The sequence below is a fragment of the Phycodurus eques genome, chromosome 10 (assembly GCF_024500275.1).
Source record: "Phycodurus eques isolate BA_2022a chromosome 10, UOR_Pequ_1.1, whole genome shotgun sequence".
In the NCBI taxonomy this organism is placed as follows: Eukaryota; Metazoa; Chordata; class Actinopteri; order Syngnathiformes; family Syngnathidae; genus Phycodurus; species Phycodurus eques.
The window spans coordinates 13,108,299-13,130,748 of NC_084534.1; the positions used below are offsets into that span (position 1 = coordinate 13,108,299).

The window sequence follows — 22,450 nt, forward strand, 5'->3', positions numbered from 1 at the left end:
CAGGGAACAAATTTCATAAGCTGCTAAAGCTACTAAAGGGAATGGATCTAGAGCGTCAACCTGCAATTGTTTGTGAGTTTGTCATGAATGTTCTACCAGCTAACCATATGGGAGGAGTCTGGTTGAGCCAAATTCAGATAATCAGAAGCATCTTGACTGTCATGCTTGACAAGTCTGAAAACACTCATTACCACAACACTAAGGACGTGTCTTTATGAAACAATGGCTAGAATTAATGGCAGGCGACGAAGTGTTGAACATTTTCATGATGCAACAGGCCCAGAACCTCGCACTCCGAATCACATGCTCACTAGGAAATCTTCCATTATTCTGCCACCTCTTGGACAGATCTGCATAGATCTACAGTATATATGCGAAAAAGGTGGAGGAGAGTGCAATTCCTGGCCAATGAATTTTGAAAGATGGAAGCCGCAATGACAGAAATGGCAAAATCCACACGTAACATCAAGGTAGATGACATTGTAATTCTACAAGATGATAGCGATAGACCACCAAGAACTGAGTGTTGGCCAGAGTTGTAGGAGCTCATCCCAGTGCAGACAGCATGGTGCGGAAGTTGAAACCTTTTGTCAGTAACACTACATTTGACACCGGAAAGTTACTTACCAAATCAATTCATCTTGGAAAACCCATTTACCAAGTAGTTACCCTAGTACAGGCTCACTAAGTTGCACACATAAGGGTACATCCATTTACACTTAACACCGATTTTGGTTTTGAAATACTGTATAATCTCACATTTTAAGATGTGATTTTGGTAGAAGTGTAAGTCTTACCTACTTTGCAATTCTTTTCTTATGATACATAATTAATAACTTATTTCTCTGACTGTAAATAAATATTTTCATGTGTTAATTAAATGTGAACAGAAAAGGTATGTCATATGTTCATTATGGTTGACAATGTTGTAATGTGTTCATGTCCAGAACACATTTTTGTTTTGTTGCTACTGCGGTAAAGTTTGAGAGAAGGACATCGACAGCCACATGTTTTGTAACTGCGTACTGCATGTCTCTTCCTCGTGCTCCAAGTTATGGTTAGGTCTAAAGCCAAAGGTACGACGAACAAGAAACTTTAGAGGATTTTACCAGACTTTTCACCTCTTTTCATGGCAAGCACCAAACGAGGTATTTATTTATGTTATTTATTTTATGTTGATGCTGTGCGTTATATTGTTTGTTGCTTTATAAATGCAGTTCTCACATGTGAGCAGGATGTGCAATGATTATGTCTAAACAATAAATTCCCGTTTCAAAGAACTGTCTGTGTCTGTGTTGCTGTGACGAGTTACATTTCCAGTTCCTACTTTTTAACTTGTGTTACTAACCAAAGGTAATAATTCAGCCAAGAAATGTTTTAATTTTTTTTTGGTTTGTTCAATTATCTGATCAGAAGCATTTGTTTAGACAAATATTTACTGATACTACACAATGCATGACAGGTGTCTAGAAAGTGACAACAGCTGCTGGTATCAAAACGTTGCAATTTTAGGATTTACTCTTTAAATTTATGACTTTATTCTTGCAGTGTTATAATTTTTCTCTTGTAATATTCCAACTTAATTTTCTGAACATTATTAAAATGTTCTCATATTTTTTTTCCTTTTCTTTGTGGTTCTAATACCCTTAATTTCTGGAAACCAAACATAACAAAGCATCAACTATCTTTTTTACTTAGATCCAAGCTGCTGGAGAGTGAGGCCATGAATGAATCATTGCGACGTCAAGCTGCTCGGCTCCCCTCTCGTACATCCTTCACTTCTTCCTGTCTTAGCCCCGCCCCTGGGCACCCCCCTGGCTCCTCCCCTGTGGTCATGTCCATGGAGGCCGAAATGACGGACGTGTTGCGCAGAGCCAAGCTGGACATCGAGAAGCTGAAGAAGAAGGAGAGGAGACAGAGGAGGATGAGGTGAGGAGATAATCGCCTCATATTCATCTCTTTTTACATAACTTCGCATGAAATGCTGCCCTTTCCATTATCTACTTGAGCTCAAGAGGTACATTATAGGTCATTTAAGCAGCCAGCCCCTGAATGGAATTGGGATGCAGCCAGGAGTAAATCTGGCTTTGGCTCAGAATGGGCTCATTCAGCCAGCCACTGGGTCGTGAGAGAGTATAGTGCACAGTCCAAAAGGCTAATTGGGATTTAATGGGATATAGATGGAAGTAAATGGGACTTTTAAGATGGGGCATTTGATAAAATGCATGGTTGTAAAACTCAGAGCAAAGGGGAGGATAAAAATGGTCATAAAATCTTAAATCTTAAAATCTTAAATCTTAAAATCTTATGAGATAAAAGCAAAAGTGATGGATCATGGGACAAAAAAAAAAGATAAAAACTTTGCCCGTGTGTCTGGCTTGTATGTTAAGCACATCACTTGGGAATGTTTTCAAAACACTAATGGAGAGGGTTACATTGCTTTCAAACAGGTCAATACTTTGATATTTGTACCATTTGCCTTTTTATAAAGAAGTAGCAGCATTTGACTGCTACATTTTTCGATCAGAAAATGAATAATCAATTATTCCACCCATCTATTTTAATCCAGCTGACTTTGGGCGAGAGGCGGTGTACACCCCATGGATAATTGATAGTTTTATTAGCCTAAAATACTTTTTTTTTTTTTTTCTTTTTTGGGAAGAAACCGGAGGACCCCGAAAAAAAAAAACCACGCAACCATGGGGAGAACATGCAAACTCCACACTGGAAGGCTGGAGCCCAGATTCAAACTACCATTCTCAGAACTGTGAGGCAGATGTGCAAACCACATGGATCAGTGTGCTGCCCTGATCAATTATTTCAATAAGCGTATTTATTTTATTTTTTTCACATTTTTCTTATATTCATTTTAACTGCACAACTGACAGTCGGTCTTTCCATACATCTAAATTGCATTCATAATCGTTTTACAACTATTACTTTGTAACAAAAGGTGAACCAGAATTACCGTCGACCAGCCTATAACTGACGTCCTTTGTGCTTCTTCAGACTGCAAACTCTCTGAGGATTGATCAACCGCTCCGCTGCTGGTTCCAGCCAAGTAATTGCGCACTGCATTTCGCCTCATTTGCTTTAAGCTTAATCAACAATCAATTTCCACATAAGCCATATAATTTTCTGACTAATCAGTTGTTATGCCTACCCATAATACAAGTTAGAGTAAAACATGAATAACATTCTCAAAACAAAAACATAAATAACAGGAGCACCGTGACGAATTTGTCAGCACGTCTGCCTCACAGTCGGAGAGGTTCTGGTTCAAATCTCGGCTCACGCCTTCATGTGTGGAGTTGGTATGTTCTCCAGGAACAATGTTTTTCTTCTGCATGTTAGGTTAACTGAAGACTCCAGATTGTCACAGGTGTGAATGTGAGTGTAAATGGATGCTTTTGTCTGTATCCACCCTGCAGTTGACTGGCGAGTCATCCAGGATGAACGCTCCGGCTTAAAGTTAGCTGGCATGGGCTCCAGCTCATCCATGACCCTAATGATGACAAATGCTATAGAAATTGATAACTTGCTGACACTTTTGTATTACTTGGCTTGACCAAAATATATATATTTTTTTGCTCTTCTTCTCCAGTCCAGAGTTGGAGAAAGGTTTGAAAAAACGTGTTAAATTACACAACCACGAGATTGGCGACAATGGACAAAACGGACTGAATGGAGAGATGGATTCAGACGACAATAACACCGAGGTAACTTAAGTTATCTGTTGCTTCAGACCTGAGGCGAAAAGAAGGATGCCTAATATCTTGATCTTTCTGGCAGGACATCATGTCTCCATTGCAGGAGGAAAGTGGTTGCGATGAGGACGAGGAGGAAGGAAGGGAGGATGATGACGAGTTTGACAGCGATGAGAGCCTGGTGGACTCAGACTCAGATTCTGATGAGAAGGGTGTGCTTCTTTGACTTTTTACAGGAATATGTCAAATCATGTCCCCACAAACACATTTTGACGTCCATGTATTTTGACCTTTTAATACACACCTTTCCATTGTGTGCAACAGCGCTGTCTTATATCCTTTTTGTGAACAGTGTTTTTTATTTTGGTTAAGGTTATAGTGTCGCTGTTTCCAATATTTTTAAATCATGTAAACAATTGAGGTAACCAAAATATTAGAATTTTCTGTCAGTTAGATGCTCTTCAATTTTAAAATCATCATAAAGGCTAATCTGTAATTTAGCCATCCACTTTTCACCTGAATCAATCAGAATCAGTTCAATGTAATAGGAATCAATCATCAATTCAAAATATTACGTTTATTTTCAAAGGGTTGGCCCTTGGTTTATTAAAATAGTTTTGGTTAAAACAGCAAGCAGTGATCGGGGAGGAGGCCCTCTGTAGTGGAACAAAAGTAGACCATTTTAGTGTAGTGGTGTTTGATGGACAACTTTTCTTTATAAAGCACATTTCATGCACAAGGAAAAGTATGTGCCCCACAATGGTTAAAACAACTAATAAAATGCAGTTTTAGTGGAAACAACAAAGATGTGCAGAGCTTTTAACATTTAAAACAGGACAAAAAAACTGAGCAGTCAATAGAAAATATGAAAAATATGATGTAATAATGTTCTGTTTTTTCGTTAGTCACACAGTATTGACAGAACCGCAGAGTGACAAGGAATAGTAAATTAAATGGATAAACTGGTCCACAAGTGGGCTTGGGATTGCCATTGAACAGCAAATATTACATTTTTAATTCATTTGATGTAATTTATTACACTGATTATAGTCCCTCCAAAGGAAATTCAATATATACTCTGCTGTATATTTTGTGTTGCACACTGCACACATACACTAGAAGCAAATCACCCTCATGCAAGGATTTAGAATGTTTTCCAAGGTATGCTTATTTTGAGTCTCTGTCCACTTTGCCCGCTGACATGTGGTCTCCCAACTTTCAGCCAACTTCCAGGCCGACCTTGCTGATCTGACCTGCGAGATCGAGATCAAGCAGAAATTGATAGATGAGCTGGAGAACAGCCAACGGAGGTTGCTGATGCTGAAGCTCCAGTATGAGGAGAAGCTCATTTTGCTGCAGAACAAGATCCGAGACACCCAGCTGGAGAGGGACCGTGTGCTTCAGAACCTCAGTGAGTCCAGTCATTATTTTCTCACACTTAAAGAGGTGAAGTAAGGTCATTAACATTACTACATGTCTCCACAGTGTCCATGGAGAACTATACAGAGGAGAAGGCAAACCGCATTAAGCAGGAGTATGAGAAACGTCTTAAGGAGATGAACCAGGACCTTTTGAAGCTCCGAGCTGCACAGAAGGAACATGCGCGCCTCCTTAAAAACCAGAGCAGGTACGAACGGGAGCTGAAGAAACTCCAAACGGAGGTCAATGAGATGAAGAAAGCCAAGGTGAGGGAACAAGCAGGATCACAGTTAAAAGAGACGAAGTTGGGCGCCATCTCACCTGTTGGTCTGCTTAAGGTGGCGGTGATGAAGCAGATGAAGGAGGAGCAGCAGAGGAGGAGGCTGGTGGAGGCCAAGAGGAACCGTGAGATTGCCCAGCTCAAGAAGGAGCAGCGACGACAAGAGGTCAGACAAGAATTATTGAGTGACCGTACAGTTTACGCACCATTGTTGTTGAATAATGTTTTTAAATGTTGGACATTGGAGGGCAGAGCTGAGTTAAGTCAGTTATTTTTCAATGTCAATTCACACCATGTTGTCCTGCATAGTAGAACTGGGCAACAGATGAAAATTCCAATTGGAATTGTGGTGTCACTTGTACTATGTAGCGTTAACCAAGCCCAATGTAGCCAAGTAACGTTCCACTGAAGTAAGAAGAATAGAAAAACAAAGGCAAATGTTTTGTACCATTAACAAAATATCACATAAACAACATGAAAAATTGCTTACTGTACCTAACTGAACCAAATTGTATGCCTCATGGAATAATGTTGCGGTGCTATTCCAAAATTGAACCACCAGGTGGATCATTTGTAGTCTCTGGTAATGTTCAACTACACTTTCATTTCAGGTATTAAAATCCTTTCCCTGCTCATTTTTAAACCAGTTACGCAAGATGTACATCAATGTAGTCATATTTTAGATTTTAACTGTAACTTTATGATCACCTCCCTGTTTAATCCCGTCAGTTTCAAATTAGAGCATTGGAGTCACAGAAGCGGCAGCAGGAGCTGGTTCTGCGCAGGAAAACTCAGGAGGTGACGGCCCTCCGCAGGTTGGCAAAACCCATGTCAGACCGTGTAGCTGGACGCGTGGCACGCTGGAACCAAACCCCCCCAGTGACTGACTCTGGGGCAGAGTTGTCCGCCAGCACCACGGCGAGCAGCTCTGAACCCGAGAGCGGGAAGACTGTGAGCGGATTAGTGCGGCAGTGGAACAACAAAAACAATGGGTATGGCTACCTGGGAGAGAGTGAGGGCAGCATGGATAGGACGCGGGTCGTTGGGTAAGATGGCCTCAATTATGTGCTTGACATGCTCTGTGTGTGTGTGGTGTCCCAATCATTCACACCTCTGTTGCCTCCTCACAGCAGCAGAAAGAAGCTGCAGCGTAAGCCAGCAGATGCCGGCACCACTGCAGCAGCGGGCAGAGCCCTAACCTTCTCCAAGTCGGCCCGTCAGAAGTGGCAGACTTTGGAGCGTCGTGTTATGGACATCGTCATGCAGAGAATGACCATCGCCAATGTAGAAGCTGACATGGATCGACTCATAAAGGTTGGGGAGGCATTGACATTTTTACAATTTATTTTATTTATTTATTTATTTTAATTACATTTATAATTCCGGTAAAGATCTATGCTCTTATTTGTCTTCAGTACAGGAGGCCCTCGTTTTACAACATGCGAAATTTTGAGCATACTAACAGCATGTGGCGGTAGGATACGTAGTAGTGCTGCACACTAAGGCATGCACGGGTCCTGACTGTTGTTTGTGCCGATGCACCCTTTTTGTAGTCCCTGGAGGCGGTGCTGGAGAGCGCTCCCGTTTGAGACTCCATCATTCTGCTGGGGGACTTCAATGCTCCCATGGGCAATGACAGTGAGACCTGGAAGGGCGTGATTGGAGGGAACGCCCCCCCCTGATCAGAACCCGCATGGTGTTCTGTTATTGGACTCCTGTACTCATCACAGATTGTCCATAACGAACACCATGTCCAGAAATAAGGGTGTCCCACTCTATGCGAGAGTTCCGTAAACACGCATGCCCAATGTGACGTCTTGTTTTGTGCGCATGCGTATGATGTCACGGACTCGTTTCGTCCACGGTAAAAGTCGCATTTGCTTTTGTAATGTGAGCGACTGCATAAGAAGATGGGATTTAACAAAAAATATGAATTGGGGATCATGCCCTGCAGTATGAACCGAGCCTTATATGGCACAATTTCACCTACTGCGGGTAGGTCTAAAACTTATCCCACCACTAAATAATAATAAGTAAGCTACAGCGAATAGCGAGAATCTGCAAGTTTTTTTTTTTATTTTCCAAACTGTCATAATGAAACTCCTCAACTCAGTTAAACGTAGTGCCTTGACACCTAGATTCCACAAGATGACACTAAAGTAGAACTTCTAATGCTTCGGCCTTAGCAAAAAATAATGAATAGGTGAGTTTTTCACTGTGTAACAGCATAGGTTCCATAAAGAGTATGCAGGTATGTGAATTAGCGAATGCAACATACCGAATATATACAGTAACTAACTACACTATGTTAGCATAGGTTAGTGAGTGGGGTACACTCTTACTTGTGTACAAGTTTGTGTTGAATTAGCGCTGAGTTAACGCTGTTGGAACAGAACTCAGTCGAAAACCGAGGAAACCCTGTATTCAGACCCTACAGGACAAAGATCAAATGTTTCCTCATTTTTTTTCTGAGTCAGAAACGAGAGGAGCTGACGGCCCAGCAGGAGGCGCTTTCACACAAGAGAGCGGTACTAATGGCGGAAGGGGAGGGTCCAGAAGCTGAGGACCGACTCCTTTTGGAGGTTGGTGAGGATATGGAGGTTCTGAACGCTAACATCGACTACATCAATGACAGTCTGTCGGACTGCCAGGCCACTATTGTGCAGATAGAGGAAACAAAGGTATGAACACATCGACAAAAAAAAAAAAAGAAAAAAGACACACACTAGTCTTCTGTGTGTTAAAAAAAATAAAATAAAAACCCGAACTTAACTACTGATTCCCAATTATTATACAGGATGAGCTGGACTCAGTGGACACCTCAGTGGTGATCAGCTCATGTTCTCTGGCTGAAGCACGCCACCTGCTGGACCATTTTCTCAAGGCGTCTATTGACAAGGTCTGTTCATAGAAACAAGAACCACTAAATGAGTCTAGAATTTGTGGAACTCAAATAACTCTACCAAAGAGATGGTTTTTGGTGGATTGTGGTGCAGTAACAAACTTTGTTTTTGATGCTCTCTATGTGACAATACTGTATTTTTATTTGAAAAAAAAAAAATAAAATTCAGAATCTGAATCATCTTTATTTTCCCAAGTGTGTCAAAAACGCACAAGGAATTTGTCTCTGGTAGTTGGAGCCGCTCTCGTACGACAACACTTTTGAGACATAAAGACATTGAGAAAAAAACAGTCACTGAGCAATAGAAGGTTGCTAGTAATCTGGTAATGCCGGTACAATTGACATTTTCTTTTGGACAATTGTGCAAAAAGGCGGCACGGTGGACGGCTGGTTAGAGCGTCTGCCTCACAGTTCTGAGGACCGGGGTTCAATCCCCGGCCCTGCCTGTGTGGAGTTTGCATGTTCTCCCCGTGCCTGCGTGGGTTTTCTCCGGGCACTCCGGTTTCCTCCCACATCCCAAAAACATGCATGAATTGGATAGTCTAAATTGCCCGTAGGTGTGAATGTGAGTACGAATGGTTGTTTGTTTGGATGTGCCCTGCAGTTGGCTGGCAACCAGTTCAGGGTGTACCCCGCCTCCTGCCCGATGATAGCTGGGATAGGCTCCAGCATGCCCGCGACCCTAGTGAGGAGAAGCGGCTCAGAAAATGGATGGATGGATGAATTGTGCAAAAATATGCAGAGTCCTCTTAGCAGTTTGAATGACTAATAGAGCAATAGTCCGGTACAATGACCATTGTGCAAAGGGCTCTGAGACTTCAAGAAATGTATGCAGTTTAAAGTGACCAGTGCGATAATCTGGGACAATGCCGATTGTGCAAATGTTGCAGATACTACTCGTTGACCATAAATTGTTATTTTTTCATAGTCAATTACATACATCTAAATATTTTAAAAGACAATTGGAATGGCTGATGTTTGTAGGCCTAGGTGAAGTTTTAGTCACTTTTTTCCCCTCAACTTTAAATAAACCTGCAACCTAGAATATATGTGATCCTCAAACTGCTTCCCTTCCCTTAAGCATCCATATATGGAACAGTTTCTCCATGTTGCTTGGAGATATAATTTTTTTTTCAACCATTATAACTCTGGACCAAAGGTATATAAGTGCATTGTGCATTATTTATATCAGTTTGCATGTTGCTGAATGCAATATTCATGTCTTGACAACAAAACAGTCTTTCCCTAATACCATCATTTGTATTTTGGCACTTAAATTTGTGCTAGTAACAAGATTGATTCATTATACTGTCCTTTCTGTTATGAAAGCATGAAGATGCCACTCACCCACAGCCCCATATGTATGTGCCTCTTGTAGAGCTTACAGGTGGCACAGAAGGAGGCTCAGATCAGACTGCTGGAGGGTCAGCTGAGACAGACCGATGTGATTGGTTCATCCCAAAATCACATGATCCTTGATGCTTTGCGGGAAAAGGCAGAATACATCCCTGAACTGCAGGCTCTCATCCACAATGTACAACAGGGTGAGGGACACACTGTGTGTTTATGTATAAGAAGCACAGATGAATAGATGACCTGATTGTTTTTTAATTGTTTCTTATTGACTGAAGATTTTTTTTCTCCACACTTTCAGAGAATGGTTATGCTAGCACAGATGAGGAGCCATCTGAGTTCAGTCAAGCCTCAGACAACAGGTGAAACCACAGTCTGCCCCCACTCCTGATCTTCTCCGATTATAATCACTTAAATTATCTATTTATCTGAGCTCTCCTTTCCCTCCTCCAGTGTCTCTCTAATGAAAGAGTCCAATAGTCAAGATGACTTCAAAATGAAGGTAAAACATCTTATTTACTTGTGGCATTCATTTACATTTTGTATAAATCCCTCGTCTGGTTTTACTCAGGCAGATTAATCACTAGATCAAATTAGAACGTTTGAGGAGTAGTGACTATTAGCGACATTTATACCAGCTTTCATTTTATCTTAGTGTATGTGCACTTTATATACCACAAGGTGGCGGTATAAGCATACAGACAAGATGACTTGCCCCTTTGATGTTTGGAGTGAAATAATTTATCATTTGACACATTTCTGATTTACTCTCCTGGTAGCACAGTCTCCTCCATCCTTTATTGTGTTTTTTTTACAGCTTTGTTTGACCACGCTGTTATTGCTGTAATATGATCCTGCTCAGCTCCATGCCGCTAGACTTCAGTTGAATTGCTTTTTCTAGTTTGATTTGATTCTGTTTTTATGCTGATTTTATTTTGCCCCCATTGCCTTCTCTGTCTCATTTCTCTCTCTCCTTCTGCTTCCTTGTAACACAATGGGTTCTCACCTCCCACACAGGTGGAATCTCGTCTGTCAGCTCAGATGAAGGCGGTGTCGGCCGAGTATCTGGGTCCCACCCTGGAGCATTCGTCAGGCTGCAAGCAGCAGCAAATCACTAAGTCCCTGGCCTCGCTCACCGACATCCAGGAGGACAGTCTGAGCAGGGTCAAGGCAAGCTTGGGTCTTAGCCTCGGCCTCTCTCTGCTTGACCCCTACCACAGGGAACGAGCGTCACGTACCATCAGCTTGCCTGTCAGAGGTCACACCTTGTAAGTGGAAAACATACACAACCAAAGTGGTCATTGGGGAAGCAATTAAAAAATGTGTATGATGTATATACAGTGGGTACAGAAAGTATTCAGACCCCCTTCAATTTTTCACTCTTTGTTATATTGCAGCCATTTGCTAAAATCGTTTGGGTTCATTTTTTCCCTCGTGAATGTAAACACAGCACCCCTTATTGACAGAAAAGAAAAAACAGAATTGCTAAAATTTTTGCAGATTTATTAAAGAAAAACGGAAATATCACACAGCCGTAAGTATTCAGACCCTTTGCTGTGACACTCATATATTTAACTTGGGTGCTGTCCATTTCTTGTGATCATCCTTGAGATGGTTCTACACCTTCATTGGAGTCCAGCTGGGTTTGATTATACTGATTGGACTTGATTAGGAAAGCCACACACCTGTCTGTATAAGACCTTACAGCTCACAGTGCATGTCAGAGCAAATGAGAATCATGAGGTCAAAGGAACTGCCTGAAGAGACCAGAGACAGAATTTTGGCAAGGCACAGATCTGGCCAAGGTTACAAAAAAAATCTACTGCACTTAAGGTTCCTAAGAGCACAGTGGCCTCCAGAATTCTTAAATGGAAGACATTTGGGACGACCAGAACCCTTCCTAGAGCTGGCCGTCCGGCCAAACTGAGCAATTGAGGTAGAACAGCCTTGGTGAGAGAGGTAAAGAAGGACCCAAAGATCACTGTGGCTGAGCTCCAGAGATGCAGTCGGGAGAGGGGAGAAAGTTCTAGAAAGTCAACCATCACTGCAGCCCTCCACCAGTCGGGGCTTTATGGCAGAGTGGCCCGGCGGAAGCCTCTCCTGGGTGCAAGACACATGAAAGTCTGCCTGGAGTTTGCTAAAAAAAAACACCTGAAGGACTCCAAGATGGTGAGAAATAAGATTCTTGGGTCTGATGAGACCAAGATAGAACTGTTTGGCCTTAATTCTAAGCGGTATGTGTGGAGAAAACCAGGCACTGCACATCACCTGTCCAATACAGTCCCAACAGTGAAGCGTGGTGGTGGCAGCATCATGCTGTGGGGGTGTTTTTCAGCTGCAGGGACAGGACGACTGTTTGCAATCGAAGGAAAGATGAATGCGGCCAAGTACGGGGATATCCTGGACAAAAACCTTCTCCAGAGTGCTCAAGACCTCAGACTGGGCCGAAGGTTCACCTTCCAACAAGACAATAACCCAAAGGCAGTGGCTTCAGAACAACTCCGTGACTGTTCTTGAATGCCCCAGCCAGAGCCCTGACTTAAACCATTCACCATCCAACCTGACAGAACTGGAGAGGTTCTGCAAAGAGGAATGGCAGAGGATCCCCAAATCCAGGTGTGAAAAACCTGTGTTGCATCATTCCCAAAAAGCTTCTAAATACCGAGGGTCTGAATACTTACGGCTGTGTGATGTTTCAGTTTTTCTTTTTTTAATAAAGCTGCAAAAATGTCAACAATTCAATATTTTCAGTCAATATGTGTGTACATTAATGAGGGGGGGGGGAAATTAACTTAAATGATTTGAGCAAATGGCTGCAATATAACAAAGAGTGAAAAATTAAAGGGGGCTGAATACTTTCCGTACCCACTGTATGTATCTGCAAGGTAGAGAGGTGACAACTGTGAATATTCTTCTTGCTCGTGTTTGTTACATGATCACCAGCTCCAACATTAGATGAGACACAATCTAATGAGAGCAATACTAAAGCTGTCTCAAATTGCCTGACAAAGATATCGTTGCGCTTATATAGCATCCATCCATCCATTTTCTGAGCCGCTTGTCCTCACTAGGGTCGCGGGCATGCTGGAGCCTATCCCAGCTGTCATCGGGCAGGAGGCGGGGTACACCCTGAACTGGTTGCCAGCCAATCGCAGGGCACATAGAAACAAACAACCACTCGCACTCACAGTCACACGTACGGGCAATTTAGAGTCTCCAATTAATGCATGTTTTTGGGATGTGGGAGGAAACTCACGCAGGCACGGGGAGAACATGCAAACGCCACACAGGCGGGACCGGGGATTGAACCCGGGTCCTCAGAACTGTGAGGCTGACGCTCTAACCAGTCGGTCACCGTGCCGCCGCTTATATAGCAATTTCACAGCAAACCATAGTCACAATACCCCAATTCCCTGGTATATGTGAAGGATAAGGACAGAGCCTTGCCACCAATAACAAAAAAAAAAAAAACGCAAGTAATTGACGCCCCACCCAAAATATTTAGAATTTACTATAGTTATAGTTGAAATCAATGATTCCCAACTTTTATTTAGCCAAGGTGCATATTTTACATAAAAAAAATCTCACTACACACCACCAAACAAAATTGTCACAAAAGTGGATAGACATCAATTATGTACTTTTTGCCATATAATAGAAGTGCATTTATGTGTTCGGCCTGTCACTGTATGTCGCTGGCATAGATAGATGCAAAAAGATACATTATTTGTTGTAAATAAAAACATTTCGAACCAATTTTGTGAAATTTGATCATTTCCCACGGCACACCTGAAGAGCTCTCACGGCACACCTATGTGCCATGGCATTCTGGTTGGGAATCACTGGTTTAAACTGTAAATATACCAAGCTGTGATCACAAAACATGTTAATATCATTTCAAACTCATTTTACACCATTACCCTGAAAAATAAATGGCTTGGAGATTTTATTTCACACCTGAAGTGCACCTGTAGATGCACATGCAGCAAAGACTTCCTGTCACAACCCAGGCTATACTTACCACCTCTCCAACATACAGAAGATCTTAGTCTCTCAAGCGATATACATCACTACTTTTCTATTAGCCTTTGGCACCATCTTTTGGCATCTGTTAGATAGAACGGACTAATGGGGGGTGGTGGGGGTGGGGTGTCAACCGATACAGCCGATTTTTTTTTTTTTTTTTTTGGAGGCCATATGCACCCATATTACTGTACAGTACAACATTATTATTTGTAGGTTTTTCGTGGCCTGAAACACCCAGTACTTACAATACAGTAACTTATTGTAAATAAATATTCAAAAATGCTTGAAAATGTTTGAAAGTTTCACATTTTATACATACTTATCACACCGGTGTGCTTGGTCATGGTGACATTGTTGACGTACAGTACTCACCATAGGTGGGTCACTTTCATGAGCCGCTAGGTATTAGTTCCGTAGTTCCAAATCTGTTGCCAAAGGCGAATGGCTTGAAAAATAAAATTTGCTGTACCAAAAATAGCAGACTCCATAGAATTGTGTTTTGTAGTCCTCAGAGTTAACGCTGCAGCCATGCCGCCCTCTCTCCTCTGCTCTATGTACAATAGATGTAACCATCGTCACATGCCTGCCGTGTCAATGCCCCACATTCAACATGGCCACCACGTAGGCACAAAACAAAACATGTCACATCACAAAACATCGTGAGATTTTAAGAACATAGCCCTAAAAAGGAAGGTAATTTAGTGGAATCTGAATAAATCCCGTAGGATGGAAGTGTGTGTTTGCATTTTTAAAATGAGTAAGCCAGTTGTTTTTGTTTTTTTATGTTAGTAACACTGCTATTTGCTTTACAACCATAATGGATATAGTTATTGTGTGATTAGCATTGGCTTAGTTTGCTTTTTTGGTGTGTCAGTCCCAGGCAGTCGCGGGGCTACGACACCTCTCCCATCACCAGAAGAAAATCTTATGACCGTTCGTACAGGTACATGCACACCTGTTCCAAAGTCACCTATGTCTATTCACTTACGCTTATTCATATGTAATTTGTCCTCATTTCTCAGGCCCACTGATGGCTGTACTCCCCCTTCTTCCCCTCCTCTGAGGACCAGGAATGACCGCAATGTGTTCTCGAGGCTCACCAGCAACCAAAGTCAAGGTTCTGCTCTGGACAAGTGAGTACAATAAGACAAAGTTATTTTGATATCTTATCTTTGGTTTAGTGGCCCCATAGGGTGGCTGAAGGTCAGGTCTTTGGAGAAGAAAGGTCCTAAGTCTGTCGTTTTTGTGGCACTCCCATTACATTACAATGAAGATGAGCTTGATGATTCATGAAAATATATCATTTAAATGCATGTAGTGAGTTATGGGGTAATGTTATTATGTAGTACATTCAGCAGAATTGCAACCTTCATGAAATTGTTGTATTTTGCCTCATTGTCAGCGAACGTGTGAAAACATTTACTGCCAATGTGTACATAAGAATATTTTTCTGCTCAAGAGCTGGTGGTTCGTTGTCGTGTGAAGGAGGCGGAGGGGAATTACTTTTGTAATCTTTTATTGCAGCTGTTGTCGTTTGTAGCCATTTGAATGGACTGACAATGTGGGAGGTTGATTCTCTGCATAGCCTTTTACAGAGCTCCTCACCAGATACTTCATATGAAGTCTCTTAGCTTTTGCGTTTTTTTTACATTCCCGCTGCAGCTGCATTGATGAATTCGATGAAGACATTTTTTGTTACATGAACCATTTTTTGTGACACAAACATTCACTGCCCAACCTTTACATTGCCTCCATTCTTAAATTGATCTTCACATGCTACTGTCTCTCTGTAGAATGGATATCTTTCATTATAATCTTTGTAATTGTGACATTTTCTAAATTGGCATCATATAATCATTACCCTGTTTATTTATAATACCCCTCTGATTTAGTGTATATTTCTGTGTGTGTCAAGGCCTTGACATGGATAATTCATTTACATATAATACTAGAATGGAAGATGAATTTTAATCAGTTTTTCTGGCTGGTTGTATTAAGCGGCTTTGAAAGGGACATCATCCCTTTTCTGAGCCGCTTCTCCTCACCAGGGTCGCGGGCGCGCTGGAGCCTATCCCAGCTGTCATCGGACAGGAGGCGGGGTACACCCTAAACTGGTTTCCAGCCAATCGCAGGGCACAGAGAGAGAACATGCAAACTCCACACGGGTGGGGCCGGGGATTGAACCCGGGTCCTCAGAACTGTGAGGCTGACGCTTTAACCAGTCTTCCACCGTGCCGCCTTGAAAGGGACAGTAGATCCTTATTTTCTCTATACATCTTACATTTCCTTTCTATAAAACCAATGAATTTTAAATACATTTTGTTGTGTCAGAAACGGAACATCACTATGCTAACAGCAACCAGCATTCATTAAAAAAGCAAATAAATAAATAATTTGTGCTGGTTTTAAACCCTGTCTTTCCATCTCAAAATATCTGGGGCCATGTCATTGTGTCTGTAACGCTGGCTTTTATGGTGACAAACCAAGGCCATAAAGGTTCATAATATAAATATTGTTTACTGCTCTATTAACCACACATACTGCATGGCCTTTCTCTCTGAGATGATGTGGAGTTGAGGGTGTGGTCAGGATGAATACCCTCACCAGCAGTTTCCCCAGCAGACGGTGTGATTGATGATTATCCCTTCTGCGTAATTATGACCAGAAAGAGAGAATGACACTGACATTGTGGAACTTGTATACCAAGAGTAATGGATGAAAAAAAAAAATTTCACCTCATTGAATCTTTACAGTGGAAACAAAAACTACCTATAACAGAAAATGGATGGATGGATAATAAAATCAAGCAGCCTTACATTTGCACTGTGAGGCATATGTTAAAGCATTTCTCTTAATTTCCTGCCCGGCGCTTTGGAGGTCAACTAACAAAGATGTACGTCTGTGATGGTTAGTTTGGGCAAGTCCTATAAACACCTTGTGTACAATAATGCAGTTCAAATCCGAAAAGATTGAGCCCTATTTCGGCAGCACAGGAGATTATGTGCAAAGAGCCCATAACCCAGTCACAGAGACCCATCAAATAGTATTACAATGGTGCCTTAAGATACAATTGACCCGACCTACAAGTTTTTCGGGATATGAGCGGTCGTATGTTTTTTTTGCAGTGACTCTATGCTGTATGATCTCAGTTTGACAGATAGAATTTGTAACCGATTCTTTAAAGATGAGGCTTTAAGGTGTTTTTTGCCACTCAGTTGATGCTTTTTGTCAGACTCAACATAAAACAAAGACAATTTGACGTTGTGTATTTAAAACAACGACAACGCCTTAAATGCTGCTAGATTAGTGCTAACACATAATGGGAAACTTCATAGGCATGGACTAACGAATAGCATTTATATTGTGGTGTTATAACCCTCTAAGCAACGGATATTTGAACACAAACGGAGCTGCAATACATGTATACAGACAATAAAAGAATACTCACAGGCATACAGTTTTTATCCTCTGTGAAGAACGACTAATATTACTGCCGTACTGAGGTTAAATGTCCCGTATTTTACCAAACCAACTTTTTGTATTATTTGGGATGTAATATTGTCTTTATGGTGCTTGAGTACACGTGTGAAATATGAACTAAAATCATCCACGCATTCCTGCGTTCTAGACGTTTTTCTGCAAAGAGGTCTGAAATCAGGTCATTCCAATTTCTCAAGCTTATCTACGTCACTAGATGACTAGATCTCCGCCTACCTCTCTGATCCAGAGGCAGCGCTGTCTATATAATGAACACGTGTGGTCTCACAAGTAGGTCTTCTACACGGAGGCAACCAATCAGAGGAAAGGGGGAGGTCTTCGCCAAATATGAACAAAGTGGATACAAAACTGGGTCAAACAGAAGTAGCTGTCAGAGGGGCCTTTTCTGGACACTCGTATGACAAAACCAATGTGTTTTTTAAAATGAAATTGACACTTTTACACTCCATGATAGAGAGTCACTCTATGGAGCTCTAAATAGCCAAAATATGGGGACCTTTAAGAATGTTTCGGTGGACAGTATATCCGTATACACAACCCCAATTGCAAAGAAGTTGAACATAAATAAAAACAGATTACAATGATTTGCAAATCATGTTCAACCTATATTTAATTGAATACACTACAAAGACAAGATAGCGTATTTTCACGACCATAAGGCGCACTGTATTAAAGGCGCTTTCTCAGTTACGGGGTCTATTTCTGTATTTAACACATACATAAGGCGCACGGTATTATTGGGCGCAGGCATGGTAAAACATACGCTAGCCTAAAACATACGGTAGCATGCATGCACGTTAAAACAATGTTTTTAAAAAGGCAGCGGGAGCAAAACTGAGTTCGGTTGTACTTTATTGAAGTATTTAACAATGTACTCATGTTATTTTTTGATCAATCCTCATCCATAAATCCATCAAAGTCCTCATCTTCTGTATCCGAAATGAACAGCTGGGCAAGTTCTCCATCAAACACGCCAGGTTCCCTCTCGTCATTGTCGGAGTCAAGTCTCGTTGCCGTGCGGATCCTCAGAAATGATGCCGGCTTTCGCGAAAGCTCGAACAACAGTGCAAGCAGACACGTTAGCCCAAGCATCCAAAATCCTTTCACAAATTGTGGCGTAACTCGCCCGACGCTGCCTCCTAGTCTTAGTAAAGCTGTGTTCGCCATCTGTCATCCATCGCTCCCACGCCACTTGCATCTTCACTTTGAACACCCTGTTTACACCGATGTCCAGCGGTTGGAGTTCCTTCATCAAGCCTCCCGGAATGATGGCAAGCTCCGAGTTATTGTACTCAGTCAAATGGTGACTGTAGAGACGCTTCTCCTGGCTGTTATTTGCTCATTAATCCATTGCTCGAGTTGGTCTTCCAACTCGGGCCATCTCGCCTTGTTTTCGCGGAAACTCAGCTTCGTCTTCTTGACTTGGAGACGCTCGTTTTCCTGCTTCCTCCACTTGCGAACTATGGATTCGTTGATCTTGAATTCTCTTGCGGCTGCTCGATTCCCATGTTCCTCCGCGTAACTAATAGCTTGCAGTTTAAACTGTGCTTCCGCCCCCATTTTTGGGGGCCCTTAGCCAAACCGATGCAAATACCGGAACTATATACCTACTGGGGGCATGTCTTTAGCATCCTCTGTCACGCGCACCCTTCCCCCTTTACGTCCGCCTTCCTCTATATAAGCAGCGTGTCGGCAGGAAATGCTCCCAGTCAGTCAAGCAGCGCGCTCATTAAAGTCACACAACAACATTTACAGATTTTGGAACTCGGTGCACAGATAAGGCGTGCCGGATTGTAAGGCGCCCCGCCCATTTTGGAGAAAAAGACTGCAGGACTATGTGGGCCCCCGCAGAACTTTCAGCTGTCAGCCGTTGTAAGGGCATTGCTACAGAGGTGGGTAGTAATATACTACATTTACTCCGTTACATTTACTCAAGTAAAATTTCGATAAACTGTACTTGTCAGGGGCGGCACGGTGGCCGACTGGTTAGAGCGTCAGCCTCACAGTTCTGAGGACCCGGGTTCAATCCCCGGCCCCAACTGCGTGGAGTTTGCATGTTCTCCCCGTGCCTGCATGGGTTTTCTCGGGCCCTCCGGTTTCCTCCCGCATCCCAAAAACACGCATAAATTGGAGATTCTAAATTGCCTGTAAGTGTGACTGTGAGTGTGAATGGTTGTTTGTTTGTATGTGCCCTGCAATTGGCTGGCAACCAGTTTAGGGTGTACCCGCCTCCTGCCCGATGACAGCTGGGATAGGCTCCAGCACGCCCGCGACCCTAGTGAGGAAAAACGGCTCAGAAAATGGATGGATGTACTTGTCAGAGTACTTTAAATGCACTGTACTTTTTACTGGAGTAGTTATGTGAAGAAGGATTGATATTTTTACTCTGTTACAATGATCGACATGCCGTTCGCTACTTTTATTTATCCATTCTTTGCGTGTGTGCGTCTATTTTTAGACTCCATCTTTGACTTCCGCCTGTTGCGGCAATCTAACATGATCACTGTCATTTGACTCCAATTCACCAATCAGACGACACAAGGCAGTCACATGACCGTGCACGTAGCCTTTGCGAGCCAATCAAAATGGCAGTTTTTTTTGGGGGGGGGGGGGCAAGAGAGCTGTGCGAGTGTTTACTTTACAGACTCCAAAAAAACAACAGCTTTGTCATAAGTTCATTTTTTTCCCTCAATGTACACACAGCAACCCGTATTGACAGAACATTTTTTTTTAAATTTTTGCAGATTTATCAAAACAGAAAAACGGAAATATCACACAGCCATAAGTATTCAGACGCTTTGCTAGGACGCTCATATATTTAACTCGGGTGCTGCCCATTTCTTCTGATCATCCTTGAGATGGTTCTACACCTTCATTGGAGTCCAGCTGTCTTTGATTATACTGATCGGACTCGATTAGGAAAGCCTCTATATAAGACCTTGCAGCTCACAGTGCATATCAGAACAAATGAGAATCATGAGGTCAAAGGAACTGCCTGAAGAGCTCAGAGACAGAATTGTGGCAAGGCACAGATCTGGCCAAGGTTACAAAGAATTTTCTGCTACACTTAAGGTTCCTAAGAGCACAGTGGCCTCCATAATTCTTAAATGGAAGACATTTGGGACGACCAGAACCTTTCCTAGAGCTGGCCGTCTGGCCAAACTGAGCAATCGGGGGAGAAGAGCCTTGGTGAGAGAGGTAAAGAAGAACCCAAAGATCACTGTGGCTGAGCTCCAGAGATGCAGTCGGGAGAGGGGGGAGAAAGTTCTAGAAAGTCAACCATCACTGCAGCCCTCCACCAGTCGGGGCTTTATGACAGAGTGGCCCGACAGAAGCCTCTCCTCAGTGCAAGACACATGAAAGCCTGCCTGGAGTTTGCTAAACAAAACACCTGAAGGACTCCAAGATGGTGAGAAATAAGATTCTTGAGTCTGATGAGACCAAGATAGAACTTTTTGGCCTTAATTCTAAGCGGTGTGTGTGGAGAAAACCAGGCACTGCTCATCACCTGTCCAATACAGTCCCAACAGTGAAGCGTGGTGGTGGCAGCATCATGCTGTGGGGGTGTTTTTCAGCTGCAGGGGCAGGACCACCGGTTGGAATCGAAGGAAAGATGAATGCAGCCAAGTACAGGGATATCCTGGACGAAAACCTTCTCCAGAGTGCTCAGGACCTCAGACTAGGCCGAAGGTTCACCTTCCAACAAGACAATGACCCTAAGCACACAGCTAAAATAATGGATTGGCTTCAGAACAACTCTGTGACTGTTCTTGAATGGACCAGCCAGAGCCCTGACTTAAACCCAATTCAGCATCGCTGGAGAGACCTGAAAATGGCTGTCCACCAACGTTCACCATCAAACCTGACAGACAGGAGAGGATCTGCAAGGAGGAATGGCAGAGGATCCCCCAAATGCAGGTGTTGCATCATTCCCAAAAACACTCATGGCTGTATTAGTTCAAAAGGTTGCTTCTACTAAATACTGAGCAAAGGGTCTGAATACTTATGGCTGTGTGATATTTCAGTTTTTCTTTTTTCATAAATCTGCAAAAATATAAACAATTGTTTTTTTCTGTCAATATGGGGTGGTGCGTGTACATTGATGAGGAAAAAATGAACTTAAATGATTTTAGCAAATGGCTGCAATATAACAAAGAGTGAAAAATTTAATAGGGTCTTTAGACTCTTGTGTACCCACTGTAAAGCCTTTTCCTCAGTCCCTCCTCCTTTGTAACCCATTGCCAGTAACCCTTCTGTCTTTCCTTAGTGTAATTAACCCTTTCCTCTCCCTGACACCCCTCCCTACCCCGTTCCTTCCTCTTCTCCCTCCAGGTCGGATGACAGCGACTCCTCGCTCTCCGAGGTGCTCAGGTAGACCAACTGTGTCTTTTCCTTCTTTGTCATGTCTTCTGCCATTTGCTTGTAAACTCACCATGATGTCATCACGGTTCCTGTGGTCATCATTGGCCGCCTCTTCACCACCTGTCTTTCCTCCCCCCACCAGCCTTTCTACCCATGTGTGATTGTGGTGTATTTGTGGTGTTGCTAGTAAGCAAAACCTGAGATGCTCAGCCAATTAATGCACTCTTCACATACAAATTGGTTGTGCAAATACAATTTTAAAATGCAATATCATAAAACTCAGGCTAGTCTTTATCACGTTGTCAGTCCTGGAAAATTGATTCTTGGCTTCTTTCCACATTCCAAAAACATGTTTTTGCAATTAATTAAATTACTTTAAATCATCATTAGGTGTGACTGTGAATGGTTGTCTACATGTGCTCTGCGAGTGGGTGGTGACCAGTCCAAGGTGTACCCTGCTTCTCGCCCAAAGTCAGGTGGGACAGGCCCCATTTTACCCATGACCATAATGAGGATAAGCAATTTAGAAAATGGATGGATGGTTCCAGAGTAAAACTATCACGACTCTAAAATATTTGTAAGTAACATTCTAAATAATAAAATAAATGAACTGATATAAGATGAATAAAATCAGTATTCTCCCATTGATGACATGTAATAAACATGGTGATGAATGAGCAGAGTTGCCCTACATAAGTTTCGCTCACTTTGTGGTGTACATACCGTTCTCCGTCTTCTATTATTATTATTGTCATATTATTATTGGCTGGCCCAGTACATAAATGTGTGTACTGAATAACTGAACTTGTTTAATTTGGATAAGTCAAAAGGCCCAAATCCATAAAAAATTTACAAGTAATACAACTTTAAACGTTTGCAGATGCGTTAAAATGGCAGAAAAAA

At 42.3% G+C, this 22,450-nt stretch overlaps 1 protein-coding gene across 4 annotated transcripts in view; it reads left to right on the top strand.

Annotated features, from left to right (window-relative positions):
- kif21b (kinesin family member 21B) overlaps positions 1-22,450 on the top strand; it is a 99,392-nt gene that overhangs the window by 50,874 nt on the left and 26,068 nt on the right. For 2 of the 4 annotated variants that reach the window (XM_061689086.1, XM_061689089.1), the window contains exons 11-27: positions 1,699-1,929; positions 3,605-3,719; positions 3,793-3,919; positions 4,930-5,118; positions 5,193-5,392; positions 5,465-5,572; positions 6,136-6,452; positions 6,537-6,720; positions 7,884-8,087; positions 8,204-8,305; positions 9,687-9,852; positions 9,963-10,023; positions 10,115-10,163; positions 10,679-10,929; positions 14,562-14,630; positions 14,710-14,820; positions 21,518-21,556. In XM_061689086.1, the coding sequence (XP_061545070.1) occupies positions 1,699-1,929; positions 3,605-3,719; positions 3,793-3,919; positions 4,930-5,118; positions 5,193-5,392; positions 5,465-5,572; positions 6,136-6,452; positions 6,537-6,720; positions 7,884-8,087; positions 8,204-8,305; positions 9,687-9,852; positions 9,963-10,023; positions 10,115-10,163; positions 10,679-10,929; positions 14,562-14,630; positions 14,710-14,820; positions 21,518-21,556 (2,523 nt within the window). The remainder of the gene's footprint in view (positions 1-1,698; positions 1,930-3,604; positions 3,720-3,792; positions 3,920-4,929; positions 5,119-5,192; positions 5,393-5,464; positions 5,573-6,135; positions 6,453-6,536; positions 6,721-7,883; positions 8,088-8,203; positions 8,306-9,686; positions 9,853-9,962; positions 10,024-10,114; positions 10,164-10,678; positions 10,930-14,561; positions 14,631-14,709; positions 14,821-21,517; positions 21,557-22,450) is intronic. The other 2 variants (XM_061689087.1, XM_061689088.1) reach the window with 2 other exon arrangements.